This window comes from Myotis brandtii, unplaced genomic scaffold (genome assembly GCF_000412655.1).
Source record: "Myotis brandtii unplaced genomic scaffold, ASM41265v1 scaffold803, whole genome shotgun sequence".
Lineage (NCBI taxonomy): Eukaryota > Metazoa > Chordata > Mammalia > Chiroptera > Vespertilionidae > Myotis > Myotis brandtii.
Genome location: NW_005371234.1, coordinates 301,854 through 320,588, shown reverse-complemented (window position 1 = coordinate 320,588; position 18,735 = coordinate 301,854). Strand labels below are relative to the sequence as shown.

Below are 18,735 nucleotides of genomic sequence, written 5' to 3'. Positions count from 1 at the left end.
TATATTTTATTGATTTTTTACAGAAAGGAAGGGAGAGGTATAGAGAGTTAGAAACATCGATGAGAGAGAAACATCAATCAGCTGCCTCCTGCACGCCCCCTACTGGGGATGTGCCCACAACCAAGGTACATGCCCTTGACCGGAATCGAACCTGGAACCCTTCAGTCCTCAGGCCGACACTCTATCCACTGAGCCAAACCAGTCAGGGCTATTTTAATTTTTATTATCTCAAGAGAAACTATTTTAAATATAATAAGGTTACATGCATAAACATCAATTATTCCAAAAAAACGATCTTAAGTATAATAATTTACATGCAATAAACATTAATATTTCAAGAAAAAAGCATTTTAAGTATAATAATGTTATCAAAACTGTATAACATAGTATGATATCACAAAAATTGTAGAAAATATTAAAAATCTGCCAATAACAGGATTACTACTTTATATTTTAAAATATATTTTTTTTCAGGTTCTATTTTTCTTAATCAGTTTATGTTGTTCATTATATTCCACAAAAGAGTGAGATCATGTGATATTTATCTTTCTCCAACTGGCTTATTTCGCTTAGCCTGATGTTCAGAGCTGGTTCTCTGGTGCAGGCCCCATCCGTTCCTGACCCCCACAGGGTCTGGGGTCTCAGGTCCTGGAGGAACTAAGAAGCCATGTCTGCTCTGGGGATGATCTGGCCATACACCTCTGTGTTTGGCTTTAGTAATTCCTGTCAAAGAAAGAGATCTCTGAGCCCTGCAGCCTTCTCAGAACAAGTGCCGTGTTTCACAGGCGCCATGGGGGCTGACTGTGCTGGGGTGTCTGTCCCTGGGCACCTCCCTCCTCCCACCCTCTGTTTTCATTTTTCGCTGCCCTTTCCTGAGCCTGGAAGCACAGCCAGGGCTGGGCTGGGGGCAGATCCTGGGGCCCCTGGGACCTGCAGGACAGAATGTTCATAACCCACACTCACCTCATAGATGGGGCCTGCTGTCCTGGGGTTGGGTGAAAGGCCCTGTGTAGGGGGGACAGAGGGCATCAGAGGACAGGGAGGGAGGGTTTTCTCCACAGGACTGACACTCTGCCTTCTGAGCAGCTGTCTTCACACCTAGTAGCCCAGCACCAATTTCAGCCCACACTGCACCCCCTCACCCTTGTTTGCCTGGGACCCTGACTGGTGTTCCCAGTGCCCATTCTGCTCCATGCTGGACTCCAGGATTCTCTTCAGGACCAGCGAGGGGCCCAGGGCAGACTCAGGATGGGGCAGGGCTGGTCCACCCCTGATTGGGGGCCCCTCTAGGCCACTCAAGGCTCCTCTTGTGCTGGCTGTTCTGGGGAAGGGGGTTTGTGCTGTGTTGGGAGGTTGGATGGTGCCCCTGCCCTGAGCATGGGTCGCTGAGGCTCTGGGTGGGGGAACAGGGAGGGAATGGACTTACCGGGAAGGCAGAGGTTCCAGAGGGACCCTGGCCTGGGAGCAGAGACAGCAGGCATTAGCACCCAGGGGGGAGGAAGCTTTGGCCTGTTCTCCCAGGAGGGGGTGGTTCTTTAGCTCCCAAGAGCCAGGGATGAAAGGTCATCTCTCAGGGCAAGACCCTCTGGCCATTTCAGGGTCCAGTGAGGAATAGGTGGTGACACATGACAGTCTACAGGTCAGGGTTGACTGGTGATTAGGGGTCCCCTGTGCAGAGTGGTGATGAGAATCTGCCTTGAAGCCCAGGGAAGGTTCAGAGGGACAAGGGCAGGAGTGGACACTGTGGGGCAAGCCCAGGGGCTCCAGGCTGAACAGACACTCACCAGTGGTGGCTGCTGGAGGTGGGTGCTCTCGGAGGCCATGGGAGTCACTGGCCCTGGGAAAGGTCAGACTTGTGAGGGGTGCAGGGGAGCTTTGGTGTCACAACAGGGGGCAAGGAGGGTCTCCATTCCCAGCAGAGGGTGGAGGCCTCTCTCCACTGTTCAGGGGGGACGGGCCCAGGAGAGGGGAACTGAGGCAAGGTGTTAAGGATCCACGGCTGACCCGGGCCCAAGGGGAAGAACCCACAGGCAGATGGGGGTCTGGGAGGAGTTACCAGGGAAGGGACTGAGTACCCACGACAGGAATCCACCCCAAGGGTCTGACTTAGTGGAAAGGTCAAGGCCGCAGGGGGCAGCAGTGCCAGCTTCATGTAGCATCCGGATGAGTGTGGTGCCTGCTGTGGCCAGACCCGCCCCTCAGGCCTATAGAGCTACACTGTGACAGTGGCCTGTCCTGTCTCCATCCACCTGAACTAGAGGCAAAAACCACACCACAGGCTCTGCTCTCCTCCAGTCTCACAGATCAGGATTGTGATTACCAAATTGGCCTCGTGGGGGCATTTGACCCAACCCTGTCTGTCCAGGCTCTTCCACCCTCAGCTTTGTGGCCTTGGCCAGGAGGACTTTCAGACCCTGAGGCAGCCCATCCCCTCACCTGGGAGGGTGGACTTAGGTTAGCAACAGGAGGTGCCTTACTGAGCACTTACTACCTGCTGTCACCCCTGCAGGTGTGTGGGGGGAACCAGGACAATCCTGAGGGCACAGTTCCTTAATCGTGCCTCATTTATAGGTGAGGAAGCTGTTGAGGAAACCACCCTTGTCAGCAGCTGGTGAGGGAGGAGCTGGATGGAGGGAGTTAGGGGCATCCATGGGGAAGCTGGGAGGCCACAGGGAGCCGGCCCAGAACCCTCTGAGGAAGGGGTCTTTGTCCTCCTGGCCTGGGCTCTGCTGGGGGTCAGCCTGGGTCAGGGGACAGGATTAGGGTGAGGGTGAAGGAAATGCCATGGTACCTCCTCATCCTCCTGAGGTACAGGAAATAGCCCAGGGAGGCCCCCAGAGCCACCATGACGAGGACCCCGATCACGCTGCCAACGATGGTCCCCACAGAGTAGCCCATGTCATTTTGTTCTGCTGAAAGGAGAAGGGAGAGGGGGAGGGGTGAAGGCCCAAGTCCATTCAGGGGAAACCAGGAGGGGCCTTGCAGGGGGAGGCCTAGTGAGGGAGGAAGGAACTGCCACCTAGTCTGTGCTGTTTGGGAGTGTCAGTCCTCCTGACACCCCACTTCCGGCGGTTGCATCATTCTCTGTTTTGCACATTTGAAACCTTCCATTGGCTCTACCTTTGCACATACTCTCACACCTACTATTCCCATGTCCTGGTAATTCTCCTCTTAACTCCTCTTTCTCTCACATATTCTGTCTCTTACTCCTGTTTCTTCTTTTCCATCACTATGACAGTCTTAGTGGGCATGTTACCTGTCAACTCACAGCTGATGAGTAATAAGAATGTGCTGAGTGTTTTTGATGATCAACAGGGTGGGAAACACTCTACCTTCATGTCATCTGATCCTTCCACCCCCACGAGGGACGGGGGTGTCACCCCCACCGAGCACAAACAGAATCAGGGATGGGAGGTGCTTAATAAATGGCTGGAGGTCACAGAACTGGTGAGTGATAAACTACATTTTCACTGAGTTCTGCTTGACTTTACAGCTACTGACAATAACGTTCATAAAAATAACAATAATAATTGGTACACTGACTGAGTCCTGACTGAGCATGACCCTGTCTGAGGGCTTTATTCTCATTAACCTCACAATAAATATCTTTAAAAAAAATATATTTCTTTATTGATATCAGAGAGGAAGGGAGAAGGAGAGAGAGAGAGAGGCATCAATGATGAGAGAGAATCATTGATCGGCTGCCTCCTGCATGCCCCACACTGGGGTCGAGTCCGCAACCCAGGCATGTGCCCTTGGCCCGTACCGAACCTGGGACCATTCAGTCCTAAGGCTGATGCCCTATCCACTGAGGCAAGCCAGCTAGGGCTAAATATCTTAACAACGGTGTTTAGGTCCTGCTGTTTTATTCCAGTTTAGACGTGAGGAAACTGAGGCTCAGGTGGGTGAGAACCTCCTCTGTGGTCAGACAGCTTATACTCACAGAACCGAGACAATGATAAGATTAGACTAATTCTGGGGTCCTTACACACGTCCTCTATAGGCTCTGAAGGAGGCTCCCAACTCCTCAAGGCTTTCATCCATCTCACCCCCCTGCCTGTGAAATATACAAAGGGAAGTGGGAGAGGTGGAAGGTCACTTACATTGCACATCCAGCTTGAAGTGGTGACTTTTGCCATATCTGACAGGGTTGAAGACCTCACACTGATAATCCCCAGCGTCCTCCCTCCTGACGGGGTCTATGGTGAGGGTGCTGTTGTCCCGGGACAGCTTCATCCTGTCCGTGAGCAGGAGACTCTGGTTCGCTTTCATCCATCTCACCCCCTGCCCGTGAAATATACAAATAGCAAGTAAGAGAGGTGGAGAGTCACTTACATTGCACATCCAACCTGAGGGGCTCACTTATGCTGGAACTGACGGGGTTGAAGACCTCACACTGATAACCCCCAGCGTCCTCCCTCCTGACGGGGTCTATGGTGAGGGTGCTGTTGCCCTGGGACAGCTTCATCCTGTCCGTGAGCAGGAGATTCTGGTTCTCAAAGAGCCACCGGATGGAGATCCCTCTGTCATTTGTGAGGCAGGTCAGGACCACGGCGTCCTTGTGCTCTGTGACTGTGGCATTGCTGGCTCGGATGGAGGGCTTCCCCACGGGCTCTGTGGAGAACAGAGGAGGTGACTGACTGAGAGTGGGCTCCTTCCTCAGAGATGTCAGCCAATCACAGGCCACAGCGATTTCTGTAAAGGTCACCAGAGGAGGGCTCTGACCTCTGCAGGGTGAGGATCTTTGTTCAGGTGACAGTCTGTAAGGAGAGGGCTATACCTCCCCTCTGCCCTTCAGATCACCTCAGGATGACCCCTGACCTCTCTCCCTGGTTATCTGAGGTATTAGCACCAGGAGCCTTATAGGGTGTGTTTAGCATCTTCATCACCAGGTGGCATTTTCCACCCATTGACTTTTGTGTGACTCTTTCCCCGACCTTTCTCTAATTTTCTAAATACTCACACTCCCTTTCTAGTATAGGGGCTATTCATAGAGATGGGAAGGCTTTTCCCTTTTGTTAAATAATTTATTAGAGAATATAGCCCAGCCAGTCTTCATGACCTTAGGCCCTGCAGAAGTTTCAATCTAAAGGATTTCTCAGTGTGAATAGGACTTTCACTTCCTGGCCTCGAATTGAATTTCAGGGAGAAGGAAGTCCCTAGAGAGAAGTAGTCAGTTTTAACATCAGGCTGGTACTCTTAGTGTCTTCAGTAAACTACACACCATGTGTAACTGCTCCTACTGTCCCATGAATCTACCTACTTGTCAAGTAAACACCACCATTCACTGCTCTCCATAGGAATGTCACATAGGCTCGTGTCACACAGTGTTGTACAGCTGGTGACTTCAGAGCCAGGACACAGCTCAGAGGGGTCTCCCCTGTGGCTCACTCTCTCCCCATTTCCATGCAGCCTGCTCTGAGGAAGGCCGTGGTGTCGATGGGTGACACGATTTGGCCAGTCAGAGGACAGGCCGCCCATGCACCTTCACCACAGACCCCTGTCCCATCACAGAGGGCACAGAGCAGCCAGTCACCAGGTGAGCCTGGATCAGAGCAGGGAGCAGGGGTCTGACCTGCTCAACCCTCATCAGAGGTGGTTTCCTCCTTTAGTTTTGGGAAAAGAGGTGAGCTTGTTCAAAGCCTTGTATGTTCTTTGTAGCACATGGAGTAGGTAACAGACAAGAGGTCACAGAAGGAAAGTGTTAGTGACAGAAGAAGCAACTTTGCTTTGAGGATGCTTGTTTTCCCCTCTGGGAAGCCCCCTCCCTCTACCACTTGACTCTTTCCAGGACTGAGAGAACCCCCTCCACACGTTCCTAGGCTGGACCAGCTCTGCCATGAGAGATCAGAAGAGCAAGGGAGGAGAGTCTACAGAGATGTAGTGGGAGGGCTGGGGAAGACTTTGTGATTTGCTTGTGTCCATGGCCACTGGGTGGGAGACAACAGCCTCTAGGCTCTTTTCTGAAAACCAGACCGCCCTGCACCCCACAGCCTGGTGCGAATGGTCCAGGAGGCACTTACCAGAGACTGTGATAGTCTTGATTATGGTCTTATTGAGGCCAGTGACAGAGTTATGGGTGAGGCAGAAATAGGATCCACTGTCATGTGCAGTGATGTTGAGGATAAAGAGCTCCTGTGTGGGTTGCTGGGGCCTCCCATTGACAAGCCAAGAATACTGTGCAGGCTGGTTAGAGGCTGCCTGGCAGGAGAGGTTGAGGTTTGCCCCACGTAGATAATGGGAGTCGAAGGGGGAAATGGTGGGGGTGTCTTGGCCATGTAGAGCAAGGAGAATAAATTCTGATTGAAGAATGATGAAATCAGAGGGAAGGGGAAGGTCCTGGTCTGTGTAAGGGCCACACTCTCCCTCTAACTGGGTCACAGCCTGGTTTTATGCCAGAAGCCGGTCCATCCTTGCTGCTTGACACAGTCGCTGCAGGAAAGAAACATCTGCACAGCATATGTTTCAAGGGACCTGGCATATATAGCATATTGTTCTTAATATGTTTGCTCTCCTTAGCGCCATGTGTTTTAACCAAGGTCACCTCTCCGAGAAAGGTTGTTTCCCCAGGTGGGGATTTTCCCCTGAGGTTAGGGAGGGGATACAACCCCTTAACTAAGTGCCAGGCGGGTAGTTAATCACTTTAACTACAAACAATCACGCTTAAGCTACATAATCTTTACTCCCTGGAATGGAGATAAGAAACGCCCTAACCTTTGCAATAGAAATTGACAGGATTAAAATCAACTGGTATAAATACAGATGTAACAAGACAATAAACATCAGATCCTAACCAGAACTTGGCTGGAGATCCTAACCAGAACTTGGCTGGAGATCCTGGCTAGGCTGCTGATCAACTGAACGCTGTCTCCGTGTCATTCCTTCTTCGCCGACTCCATCCACACCTTTGGGGACCCCTGGACCTGTTGGGGTTGGACCCCAACAGTTTTAAAAGGTCCCACCCATAGCCCCCTGTGTTCGCTGACCCTGAGTCTGAGACATTAACCTGTTTGTCCCATGAAAGCTTGTTAACCCTGAGCCTCTCCAATTAGGAATATCCTGTCCCCTCTCAGCCTTGGCTCAAGGCCAAGTCTGCCCAGATGTGCCTGGTATAGGAAGTTATGGTCACCCTGGGTGTTCAGAGTGGGGGTCTGTGTATGTGGACCTGTGAGAGAGGGATATAGCCTGGCCTCTGGCAGTGTGGATTGGGTGGGCAGCCTGGCCCAGGCAGGGACTGAAGTTACTCACAGACAACATTCAGGGTGAAAAGGTCACTGCAGCCAGCACTCACGGGGTTCCGGATTTCACACTCATAGGGTCCTGTGTCATTCCTTGTGACAGGGAGTAAAGTGAGAGTCCTGTTGTCCTTGGACAGCTGCAGCCTGACACTGGCCGGGAGACTCTGATTGCTGATCAACCACAGGTAGGTGGTGTCCTGAACCTGAGATTCACACGTTAACCTGACTGGGTCCTTGTGCTCCTCGGGGAGGGAGTTGTTGCTTGTGATGTTGGGTTTAGGTAACTCCGCTGTGCAGATAACAGAGAGAACATTGCCCATTTAGTCCTCCCAAGGCTTCTTCAATCAGAATTGGTGCCTCTCAGGCAACTTGAGTTTTTAAAGAAATAAGGAAGGTCTGTACATCACAAGACAAACAAATGCATGAGGAGCTCAGCGCTCGGAGATTGCAAGGCCGCCTGCTCTATGTCTGGGAGAAAAAGCACAGACTTTCTCAGGTGTCAGACAACTATCAGGGTTTGGTCACAGAGACACAGGACTGGGAGTCAGAGACCACCCGGCACCTGTCCTGGCTCCTCACTGACCAGCTGACTGCCTGGCTGACCTTGGGTCTCACCAGGAATGTGCAGGTGACGAGTCCCCTCCAGCTACACAGACCTACATTGCTGGGTCGACATATGTTTTCACTAAAGCCTCACATTCCAGGGTTAACCTAGAGATGAGTAATGATGGGCCACCCTATAGTCGTTAAACCCTGAGAAGACTGGGCAGGTGGCCTGGAACTGGGTGTCAGAGCAGAAACAATACACGGGAGACCAGAAACAAGTCTGGAGGTCAGTTTAGTACTCAGGCTGCAGGGCCATGAGTGGCCGTCTGCCCAGGAGTCACTGATGATTGACATGAGACAGTGACCCCAGAAAGGGCAGAGCAGAGCAGAGTCCAGGAATGATTTAGAAAAGAGTGAGGGACGGCCGGAGCTGGCTAGCGGTGGCAGCAGAGCCATGCTCTCTGCCCTTGGTCTTTAATGTCCTTTCTGCCACTGCAGAGGGCAGGGATCCTCCCTCAACACGCAGACAGTAGCACGTACAGAAGGGGGGCTTGTGGAAGGTGGGGGAGCATGAACTTGTTGAAGATATGGCCCTCATAGTCCATTTGTGTTTGGCAGTTATGAGATAGTTTTTGAGTTAAATTGTGAAAAAATATGTGAAAATCACTCATGCCCCGAAGTTCTAATGCCAGTTTTGGAGTAATTTCTGTTTAGAGAGCACAAAGGTCATAGACCAAGTTCTGCGGTCCAACCAGGTCACACTGTGACCAAAGGAAGATGTCACAGTGGGTTTGAAATCAGGGACTCCCTGGGATAGAGAGAAGGTGAGTCCTGCAAAGAGAACAGAAGTGACGGGGGTGGGGTGGAGGGCTGAGTCCAGGTGTCTCTGCTGTATAAAGGGAGGGATGACACCAGATTGGGAGAAAGGACATGTGCCATGTTAGTAAAGTTAGGGAGACGGTCCCTCCCTGCTTCTATGGACAGTCAGGCAGGTGGGGAGGAGCCCCCACATGGGCCTGTGGCATGTGCTCTTCCTTTTCCTTCTAACTCAGGAAACAACTGTACTTTAGTCAAATTCATTCAAATTGGGCAGCATCTAAGAGAAAGGAGAGTGGCTGGTGGATCTCACAGTCTGAGAGGATCCCACCTTGTGGTCAAGGTGTCGTCACGAGGACACACGTGTGTGAAATAGGCAGTGAACCAGTCAGATGGTGCAGGGTCACCAGGCCCACCTTGGGAAGGTCTCAGGAGCCAGTGAGAGGAATGGGAGCCTCACACCAGGACAAGGGTGTGAGTCACGAGTCAGGGGTGAAGTGAGCCCCTGAGCTTTGGGGACTGAGATATGTTCTTCTATCTTTGATTCCCTGGTTGAGTCATATAGAGAGTAGGTCAATGGTTTACATGCCCCTGTCATGTGGCCTGTTCCTATTGTTGGCCTCATGGGGGGAAGGAGCCCTGAATGGGGGCCCAGCAGAAGCTCTTTCTCCTGGTGACCTGGGAAACTGGCTCATGATGGAGCCAGGGCGGCTGCTCCCACTGATTTCTGTGTCCTCTCTTATTGCCCGGGAGGGTGGGCCTGGACACAGGTGTTAGCAGGACAATCTGCACAGTGGGGGAAGCAGAGCAGAGCAGGGAAGTGTGCCTGGAGTGAAGGAGGAGGCAGATAAGGGACACAGAAGGAGCAGATAGAGGCAGAATGTCCTTGGTGGGCAGTGGGGGTTACGAGTGACTTCAAAGACCCCAGGGACCAAGAGCCCACAGCTGCCCCCGGGGCAGGAGCAGTGCAGCCTGGAAATCCTTCCCACAGTGGAACAGCCCCACAGTCACCAAGGGACTTGGTTCCTCTGGGGGCTTCAGGGACAGGTGGTCAGAGGGATGAACATGGCTCTTAACACCTGTAGGGACAGGAAACAGGTGTGGCCAAAACCTTTCAGGACTCTACATCCAGGTTCCAGTCTCTCTAGCAATTATGCATCATTCACTCATTCATTCATTCATTCATTCATTCATCATTCACCATCATTCCTTCCCTCCTTCATGAGAGAACAAGTGAGTGCTGGTCCCTGAGCTGGTAGCAGGTGTCTGGTGGAGAGTGAGAAGGCAAAGTCCTTCCCTTCATAGTTAGTGGGAGTGACACCAACTCATTAGGAAACAAACAAGTGGTTTTCCTTTTAGGACTCTGCATCCAGGTTCCAGTCTCTCTAGTGATTATGCATCATTCATTCATTCATTCATTCATCATTCACCATCATTCCTTCCCTCCTTCATGAAAGAACAAGTGAGTGCTGGCCCCTGAGCTGGTAGCAGGTGTAGGGTGGAGAGTGAGAAGCCAAAGTCCTTTCCTTCATAGCTAGTGGGAGTGACAGTAACACAGCAGGAAACAAATAAGTGGTTTCAAGTCCAGTGCAGGGAGGTGTGGATGGGTAACCTGAGGGGGAGGCCTGGGCCTTCCCAGCAGTGACTCTGAATGTTATTGTAGGTAATTGATTTTAGAGTGAAAAGTAATTCTCCATTTGCTTAATCACCAGACCAGAAAATCTACCTTGAGCTGGGGACTGCTAAGAACAAGCACTGAACCAATGGCTGCTCTCAGGGTCCACAGACACCTAAGACCCTCGTGGTGGAGGAGAGGATGGGCTGTGGCTGTATAAGGACCTTGCTGTGTCTGTGTGAGCCTGATTCAGTGACTGTATCACACTGTGCCTCCGTTTCCCCTGAATAAAAACGGAACAAATGGTAAATGGACTCTGGATTACCATGTTGTCTGTGAATTGACCTTAAAACATTCCTGAATACTTGAGCTCAAGCTCAGTATAGAGGAGACACTGACTTAAATGGCCACCACCATTATTTGCCTCCATGAGAGAATTCCTGGCCTGACCCCTCGTTGATGAGGAGCTGTCAGGAGCATCTTCTCTCCTCTGTTCCTTCCTGGAGACCTGACCTTCCTCCAGAGTCTCCTAAGTCCCTTAGAAGAGTCAGCTAATGATACGGGGTATTTTGTCTATCTGTGCTGTCCTGACACTGCCTTAGGTGAAGGACTGGGCTCTGTCCCTGTCCTGATGTGGCTCTTGGGGCTGAGCCCTGGCTGGTGAGCAGAAGGAGAGCCACTGCTTCCACCCAGCCCTTCCAGGAGGTCAAACCCAAACTGACACAGGCTCCCCAGGTTCCCTGGAGTCAGAGCTCAAGCCCAGTATAGAGGAGACACTGACTTAAATGGCCACTACCATTATTTGCCTCCATGAGAGAGAATTCCTGGGCTGACCCCTGGTGGATGAGGAGCTGTAAGGAGCATCTTCTCTCCTCCGTTCCTTCCTGGAGACCTGACCTCCCTCCAGAGTCTCCTAAGTCCCTCAGAAGAGTCAGTTAATGAAACGGGGTATTGTGTCTATCTGTGCTCTCCTGACACCGCCTTAGGTGAAGGAATAGGCTCTGTCCTGATGTGGTTCTCGGGGCTGAGCCCTGGCTGGTGAGCAGGAGTAGAGCCACTGCTCCCACCCAGCCTTTCCAGGAGGTCAAACCCAACCTGACACAGGCTCCCCAGGTTCCTTGGAGTCAGGAACCCTGGGACAGGGGTCTGGGAGGGGTTCCCTCTGTGAGGGTTCTAGGGGCCCCTCAGGCCAGGGTGTGACCAAGCTCTGCAGGGTTTTCTCAGTATCATGGTCATGGGGAGGGGCTAGGGACTGGACTGAGACTCTATTGAGTCTCCTTCTGCTGAGTCACTCCCATCAGACTTCTCTCTGTGGAGAATGTCTGCAGGGCTGGAATCTGTGAAGGGAACTCTAATCTAAGGAATTTTGTGTCCACTCTGTGTGTCCTGCACTAAATGGCCAAACCCAACCTGGGAGATGATGCAAAGGGGGATCGAGGCAGAGTCCAGGACTGTCAGTCCTGTGTGTGAAGTAGAGTTCTCCACCCAACACCCAGAGGTCAGAGAGCAATCACTCACGGTATACACGGAGCTGTGCAGTTACTCGTTTGCTGTGAAGATCTTTTTCTATGGTTTCTAGGGTGTAGTATCCTGTGTCCTCCAGGGTGACATTCTGGAACAGGAGGGACCCATTGGGGTATATTGTCTCTCTACCACTGTTTGCAGGCCCGAGGGTAGTTGTTTGAGTGTCTATTACATATGATATGATTCGACGGCTGGTGTCCACTATTTCCCCTTTGTACCAGGCATAGCCGAATAGATTCCCAGGCAGATTGTGGACACGGAGAAGCACATCCTTCCCTTCAGCAGCGTTGGGCGGCACTGATTCAATAGTGAGCTGGGCAGTGGTGGGCAGGCTCCAGAAGGTTAAGAGTGAGGCTAGGAGGGAAGAGAGAAATTGATCAATATTTGGAGCTATGTATTGGGATGGAGAGATGAGCCCTGGGTCCTGAGCAGGTCTCTTCATCTATCAGCCTTGGTGTGTGTGTGTGTGTCTCCTGTGGTCAAGTTCAGCATCATGGCCACCAATACTTCAGCACCTCTGACCTATTTCCTTTGTTTTGAATACTGTTAGCCAGGTGTCTGCCCTCAGACCCCTGCTGACACTCAAGGGTGTCCTTGGGAGACCTCTTCCCTGATCACCTCCTCTAAAGACCTCTGTCTTCACTTTCTAACCTGTGCCTGGGCTGTTCCCTGCATGGCACTTGTGGGTACCTGACATCACATCTAGATCTTCTCTTGTCTGTGTCCTCCCTTTAGACCATGAGCTTCATGGGGAAAGGGCTTGTCTGATCTTGTTGCACCCCAGTGCCTGCAACAGGCTGCAAGTACCTGTGGGTGAATGAGTGAGTGTTGCAGGGTCCTACACCTCTGGGGATGTAACTGCCCATTTCTGAGCTTGGTGGTAAGGACAATGTTTAGTGCCCCGGGTACATTTCTTATCTCCTCACATAAATTGTTATTATCAAAAGTTTTCAGCATTCAACTCTCAGTAAAGAGTAAGTTGGGAAATGAGCAGCCATTGAGGTTTTCCTGCCCCCCATCTTTTCCACATCATTTTCCTGTTTCTGAGTCCCCTCCCCCATCCTACTCTGCTCCCCTGTCTTCTCCCCTCAAGTCCAAACAGAAGCCTGCCCCCTACCTCTTGTTTTCTCTGAGAGCCTGTGCTCCCCAGGAGTCCCCAGCTAGCCTGTGCCTCTCCTCCTCCCACCCACCACCAGGTAGTTGTCCCCTCTCACCAGCCAGCAGGAGCCCCTGCCAGGGGACAAGTTCTCTGTGAGCAGGGGCTAAGGGGGACTCCATGGTGTCTGCTGCTCTGTCCCTCCCTCTGTAGGAAGAGCTTGGATTCCAGAAATGCTCACAAGCACCACTGTCCTGGTGGGTGGGATGTGTTGTTCCTCCTCCCTGTGCACTGAGCCTCCTCCTGGGCCAAGATCACTTCCCTGGTCACATGGGCCAGGGGCGGGGTCTGTACCCAGGTTCCTTTCTGCCCTCCCATTATTCCTGCCTCCCCTTTTCTTTCCTCTACATTTGCTTTCCCTGTAACTGCTCAGGCTTCTACCTTTTTCCACAGTGACTCTTCCCTATGTACACACACACACACACACACACACACACACACACACACACACACCTTGCTTGTGTAGTAGGCAGTTAGGCCTGAGCAGAGTAGGACAATAGGCCAGTAGGGAAGGTCACCAGAATGGAAATCCCTGGTTACCTAGCAATGTGCAAAACTGGACTGGGTCCTTGCCCCCTGGGTAACCTTTCTTTCCTGACCATATTCTGGTTTTGCAGTTTAGACCCTCTGACCTTTCATATCACTGGTCATGTGGTTCAGGCCCTCCCCTGACCTTTCCTCCCTTGGCATGTTGTTAGCCATGTGGGGTAGATGCCCTACGAGGGGGAAGAAACCAGAGGACCTAAAAATAGCCCTTCAGCATTAAGCCCCCAGGACAATGAAGTTCTGACTGGCATCAAATACATCAGCAAAATCAGATGAGTCAGGACATAGCTGACATCAGGATCTACTGCATTGACTGATGACCTTCAACCCTAAAGGACACACCTGGAAAGCTGATGAATATTTTATTGGGATCCTCCTCTGAGCCCTCCAGATAACTACCCTGAAGAAGTAGGACCCAGTGCGACTCTTTCTCTCTGGAACACATGGTGGCTGTCCCCACTCCTTCTTTCCTCAAGGCTCTTATCTTTGTTTTCTTTCTCCTAAGCTCCATGGGTCCTTCTTTTGCCGCTGTAACTAGTTTCTGAGCTCATTTCTTCTACAGCTCACTTCTTCTACCTCTATAACTTTCTAAATAAACTCTCTCTTATAATTTGAGCTCTTGACTCTGAATTCTTCTCTTAGCTGAACTCAAGAACCGAGGTTGCTGAACTGAGATCCCATCTAACTCTGCAGGTTAACACCTGGTTCCATGCCACCACTCACAATTGGACAAGCAGAAGCTTGGGGTATATGTATCCAGGGCGTCTCCCACAGCTCTGTGTGGAGTGCACAGTAGCCTTCCCACCGCCTTCTCTCATCCCCATTTGGCTCTTATGTTCAGAGCAGAAGCCTGGGATGACATGGAATTCAGGGATGCCACCCCATTGTGTATGGTATCATCTATGAAACTTTGTAAAGATTTCAATGCCCAGGGGACATCTTATAAATGCTGCTTCGGCAACTGCCCAGCTAAGGTGGATGCCCAGCCAGAATGAGACGCCGTGATGTGGAAATGGGGACTCCCCTGCCCCTCTCCTGTGCACAGGGAGGGTCTGCAGGTCCTGCTAAAAATGCAGATTCTAACTCATGTGGATGAAAGGGGCCACATGTTAACCTGAGGAGCTCAGGGGAGGCCTGCATGGCGGTCTTGCAAACTCAGAGACCTAAAGTAATCACAAAGGATGGTCTGAAATTAAACTTTAACTAAAAGCAGTTATGGTGGGTAGTTACATCCTAGATTGGTATCTTCACTGACAAGGTCAACCGTTACCTTAACTGAGCCTATCTGTCTTTTTGCATCTATGATGACATATCCTTGAAATGTCTGGGTAACTTGTAACTTCTCTTTTTCCCACCCCTTGGGGGCACAACCTAATGAGCCTGGGGCCAGGACAGATACCACAAATTCTTTCATTGTTATTGTTATCATGTTAGTTGTTGACTATTAACTTTCCTGCACCCATCTAAGTATGTGTCTATCATTTTACTTTTTATCCAACCCCCAAGGTTTCCCCACTTTGCTTTCTCCCGCCTCTCTAATCTTTCACCAATGGATTTCATGTAACCCACCTAGGACCCTCCTGTGATTGCAATGTATGAAAATAGATGAAAAAACCTCTATTCTCTGGAGCACTATCCCAATTCCTTGAGATAGTGCTTCTTGGCAATTGTTGACATTTTGGCTTAAATAAACTCACACAAATTCTTTACAGGTTTGAATGTTTTTAAGTTAACATTATTGGTGTATTCTTGGCAGGATTCCAAAGAAGCTCACCCAGAACCTTTCAGCAGACCCGGACTTGTTTCTAGGATCCAGCAAAGGCCCCATTGAGCCCGCTGGTTCCCCTTCCATTGGGTGAACCTGGGTGAGTTGTCTTTTGGATGCAGGACCTTCCCTTACTTTTGTTTGAGGGTCTGACTTTATTTGAGCTGTGTCTTACAATCCTTGAGGTGGAATTAAAGTTAAGGGTTGACAGAACTCAGGCTAAGGTGAGACTGGAGGAAAAAAAAGGGTGGCTGGTTTTGATTTTGGCTTTTTAATTAGAATTGCTTTCTGAGAGTCTGAGCAAAAAACCTTGGCTGTATAAATGAGCTGAACTCTTCAGCTCATAAGATATAGGGGCACATCCTCCCTGCAGTCCAATTCTTGGTTATTCATATGTGACTAAGAATCTTTGTGGAGGTGTCAGTGCAGGAGCCCCATAGGGAAGGCCCAGCTCAATTGTAATTAACTAACTGGCTTGTCTATGGGCCATCCTAAGGCTTGGTCTGCCTGCGCCCGAACCCTTCCTGTTGTTTCAGACAGCTGGGAGAGAAACTGAGGTCACACTTGACCCACTACATAACATATCCTGGAGATTTGCTCAGACTACAGATATCCAAAAGAAAAAAAGAAAAAATAACATGGCAAATTGTTCCTCCAAGGCTAGAAGCTCCCAAACCCCAGCCCTCATTTAATATTCCTGTTAGGAAGCCTTTACTTACAAGTGCTTTACAGAAATGGGAAGATTTAACTAGAAATTATCAACTTAGAAATAGCCAAAATGCAGTTGTTTTGGAGTATATACATTAATATTTTGCATGCAGAAATTAGAAAAATGTAGGCTCTGAAATGAAACTGAATGACTATATGGGAAGCATATCTTGATTTGGAAATTAGAAGCTTCTAAGGAGAAGCACAGAAAAAATAATTCTTCTAATAAAAGGAAGGAAATTAATAAGAAATTTTAGAGACTGTCTCAGAACTGTTCTGAAGTTAATAAATGCCTACATCCCATTTCCCCCCTTTTTTTCTGACCTTCCTTATCCGAACTTGCCCTTTCCTCTCCCTTCTTCCTTCCCCTTCCCTCTCCTCTATTACCACTGACTTGAAGGAAAATGGAAATAGGAATTCTAACAACTCCCTTTGGAAAAAGCTGGTCTCAGCTAGAATGGAACCAGCAATTGTTCCCGACTTTATCTGGGACAGTGATGGATTCACAAAAATTTAACTGTTAGAACAATCCTGTCTATTCTGACCTATTCCAACTAATACAGCCACTGGTTTCTGAGAGCAAGGCAACAGGATTACTAAATAAGGTCAGCTGTGCAACCGGAGAGGAGTCTTTTGTAATAAAAAGCGAGGTCACCATGAGAAAGACTGTTTTAAAAAGAAAACCTGAAGTGTGATTTACAAAGAGGAAACAGAAGCAAACATAGGGCTGCTCCAGGACTATGAGAGGGTATTTCCCCCTTCTCCTTACTAATATTTTAGGAGAAATTGAAATTATCTTAAAAAGGGACGTTACTAAGGCCCTTGGAGTTATTGGGGCTACTTTATCTGTACTTAACTTTACCCATCTATGTTTCCCTCTCCCTCAGAGTAAAGCATCTGTAGAAATGGTAGAGGTATCTAAGCAACCAATGACTGTTTTAAAATCAGAACCTGTTTCCTTTCAATTAGGGCATGTTAAGTGGCAACATATTTTACTGGTCAATTCGGTCCCAATTCACCTGATAGAGATTTTAAAATTAGTGATGCCCACATGTCTTCCCCCACTACCCCCCAAAAAGCTAATATGTATTCAGAACTAAATGGAACAGATTCTGAACCAAAAAGGGAAAATGATGATTTTAAGGTACTCTCCAAGAGGAAACTAATCTTGAGACTGACCAAATCTTTGCTAACCATCTTTTCATTATTAACTTCTATGAGAGTCAGAGAATGCTTAACAGGAGACCCGCCCAAATAGCCCAGAGACTTGTAGAGAGGCCTAACCTCGGCTTGCTACACATGCCTCTGTAGATGGGGAACCAGGCCACAGTGCCTTGAGAGTCCCCTTTTCTTTTGGGGTACAAATGCTTCAATTGGGAGAAATTTGACTCGGGATCCCTCAAGAAGAAAAAAAAATGCTAATCTTCTTTTGCAAATATAGCCTGGCCCCACTATAAAGTGAACAATGAAGAGGTTTGGCCAGATTAATGGCACCATTAAGTTTAATGCTACCCTGCCTGCAGCTAGACCTGTTTTCACCACATTCCCAGGGAAGTGAATGGAGAATGAGGCCTACTTACATCAATATGTCTTTTCCATACCTGTAAGCAGTTATGAGTCAGAAATGGAACTCAGCTATATGCCACCTATAAACTAGATCTCTCTGTAATTGCTACAGAACTTCAGAGAAAAATATACTCAAATAAAAAGAAACATTTCAAAATGGATGAATTCGTCCTTTTGCCAACATTTGCCAATCCTTGAGGGACTAAAGTACTTCCTTGTTTTACTATGCAGTGTTTCAAGGTCAGAGGTGTGGCTCCAGAATATGAAAGCCCACTAAATCATTTTACATCCCGCTATTCAGCTCAAAATGCTATAATTGGCTTTCCAAATCCAAAGTCCCAGGACCTTTGAGATGCAAATATCAGGAACTCTGGTTTGGACCATTTTAAAATACAAATCTCTACAAGCCAGAATTACAACTGAAATACCTAGAAAGGCTTCCTGAATAATCAACAGAAAACTCACAGGAGAGAACCCTGATACCCAAGGACCGAAGGTGGAGACCGCATAGAGACTGGTAGGAGGGGCGGAGGTGTGAAAGGGCTGGTGGGGTGTCCACAGACAGCAACTGAAGTCCTGGAGAGATAACTCAGCTAGGGTGGGCGGTGGGGAGGGGGGTTGCCACTATGAACTCTGGAATCTTATCCCAAAGCTGGGATCCCCAGCAGAGAGCACCAAATCTGAGGAGGGTATCCACAGAACATCTAGCTGTGAAAAGCAGTGGGGTCTGTCTGTCAGGGAGTGGCAGCTGAAAGTTTGAGCATCCTCTTGAAGGGCCAATGCACACAAATTCCCTGAGCGCCACCCACCTTGTGCTCTGGCAGAGGGAGATGAAGTGGCCTGGAGCTGTGTGAGTAGAACCCAGGACTGGGGACTCAGGGATTGAGCTCAGAAGGCAGACACCCCAAGTTTCCTCGGCTGAGTCATTCCCTCAGTGGAGGACATCTTTCTCATATAGACATTTGACTTGCCTAGGGGGAAGACAGTCTACACACCATATTGGAAAACACCTTGACCTGAGGCCACTTAAGAGATTAAAAGTAACAATTATACCCTGACCTGTTTGGCTCGGTGGATAGAGCATCACCTGCAGACTGAAGGGTCTCAAGGGCATATACCTTGGTTGCGGGCACATCACAAGTGGGGGGGGGGGCATGGTGCAGGAGGCAGCCAATTGATGTTTCTCTCTCATCGATGTTTCTAACTCTCTATCCCTCTCCCTTCCTCTCTGTAAAAAAATCAATAAAATATATTA

General features: G+C 49.5%; 1 protein-coding gene across 4 annotated transcripts in view; it reads right to left on the bottom strand.

Moving 5' to 3' along the window:
- Positions 1 to 642: 642 nt before the first annotated feature.
- The window catches only part of LOC102249504 (carcinoembryonic antigen-related cell adhesion molecule 6), a 68,370-nt gene continuing 50,277 nt past the window's right edge, over positions 643 to 18,735 (bottom strand). Inside the window, exons 1-10 of one of the 4 annotated variants that reach the window (XM_014531441.1) lie at positions 12,954 to 13,160; positions 11,734 to 12,093; positions 7,249 to 7,527; positions 6,024 to 6,278; positions 4,336 to 4,614; positions 2,792 to 2,912; positions 1,785 to 1,837; positions 1,427 to 1,458; positions 964 to 1,005; positions 643 to 723 (exon numbers count right to left, since the gene is read on the bottom strand). In XM_014531441.1, coding sequence (XP_014386927.1) covers positions 658 to 723; positions 964 to 1,005; positions 1,427 to 1,458; positions 1,785 to 1,837; positions 2,792 to 2,912; positions 4,336 to 4,614; positions 6,024 to 6,278; positions 7,249 to 7,527; positions 11,734 to 12,093; positions 12,954 to 13,017 — 1,551 coding nt within the window. In that variant the 5' untranslated portion in view covers positions 13,018 to 13,160 and the 3' untranslated portion in view covers positions 643 to 657. Of the gene's footprint in view, positions 724 to 963; positions 1,006 to 1,426; positions 1,459 to 1,784; positions 1,838 to 2,791; positions 2,913 to 4,103; positions 4,238 to 4,335; positions 4,615 to 6,023; positions 6,279 to 7,248; positions 7,528 to 11,733; positions 12,094 to 12,953; positions 13,161 to 18,735 lie in introns of those variants that run through there. The other 3 variants (XM_005883909.2, XM_014531439.1, XM_014531440.1) reach the window with 3 other exon arrangements.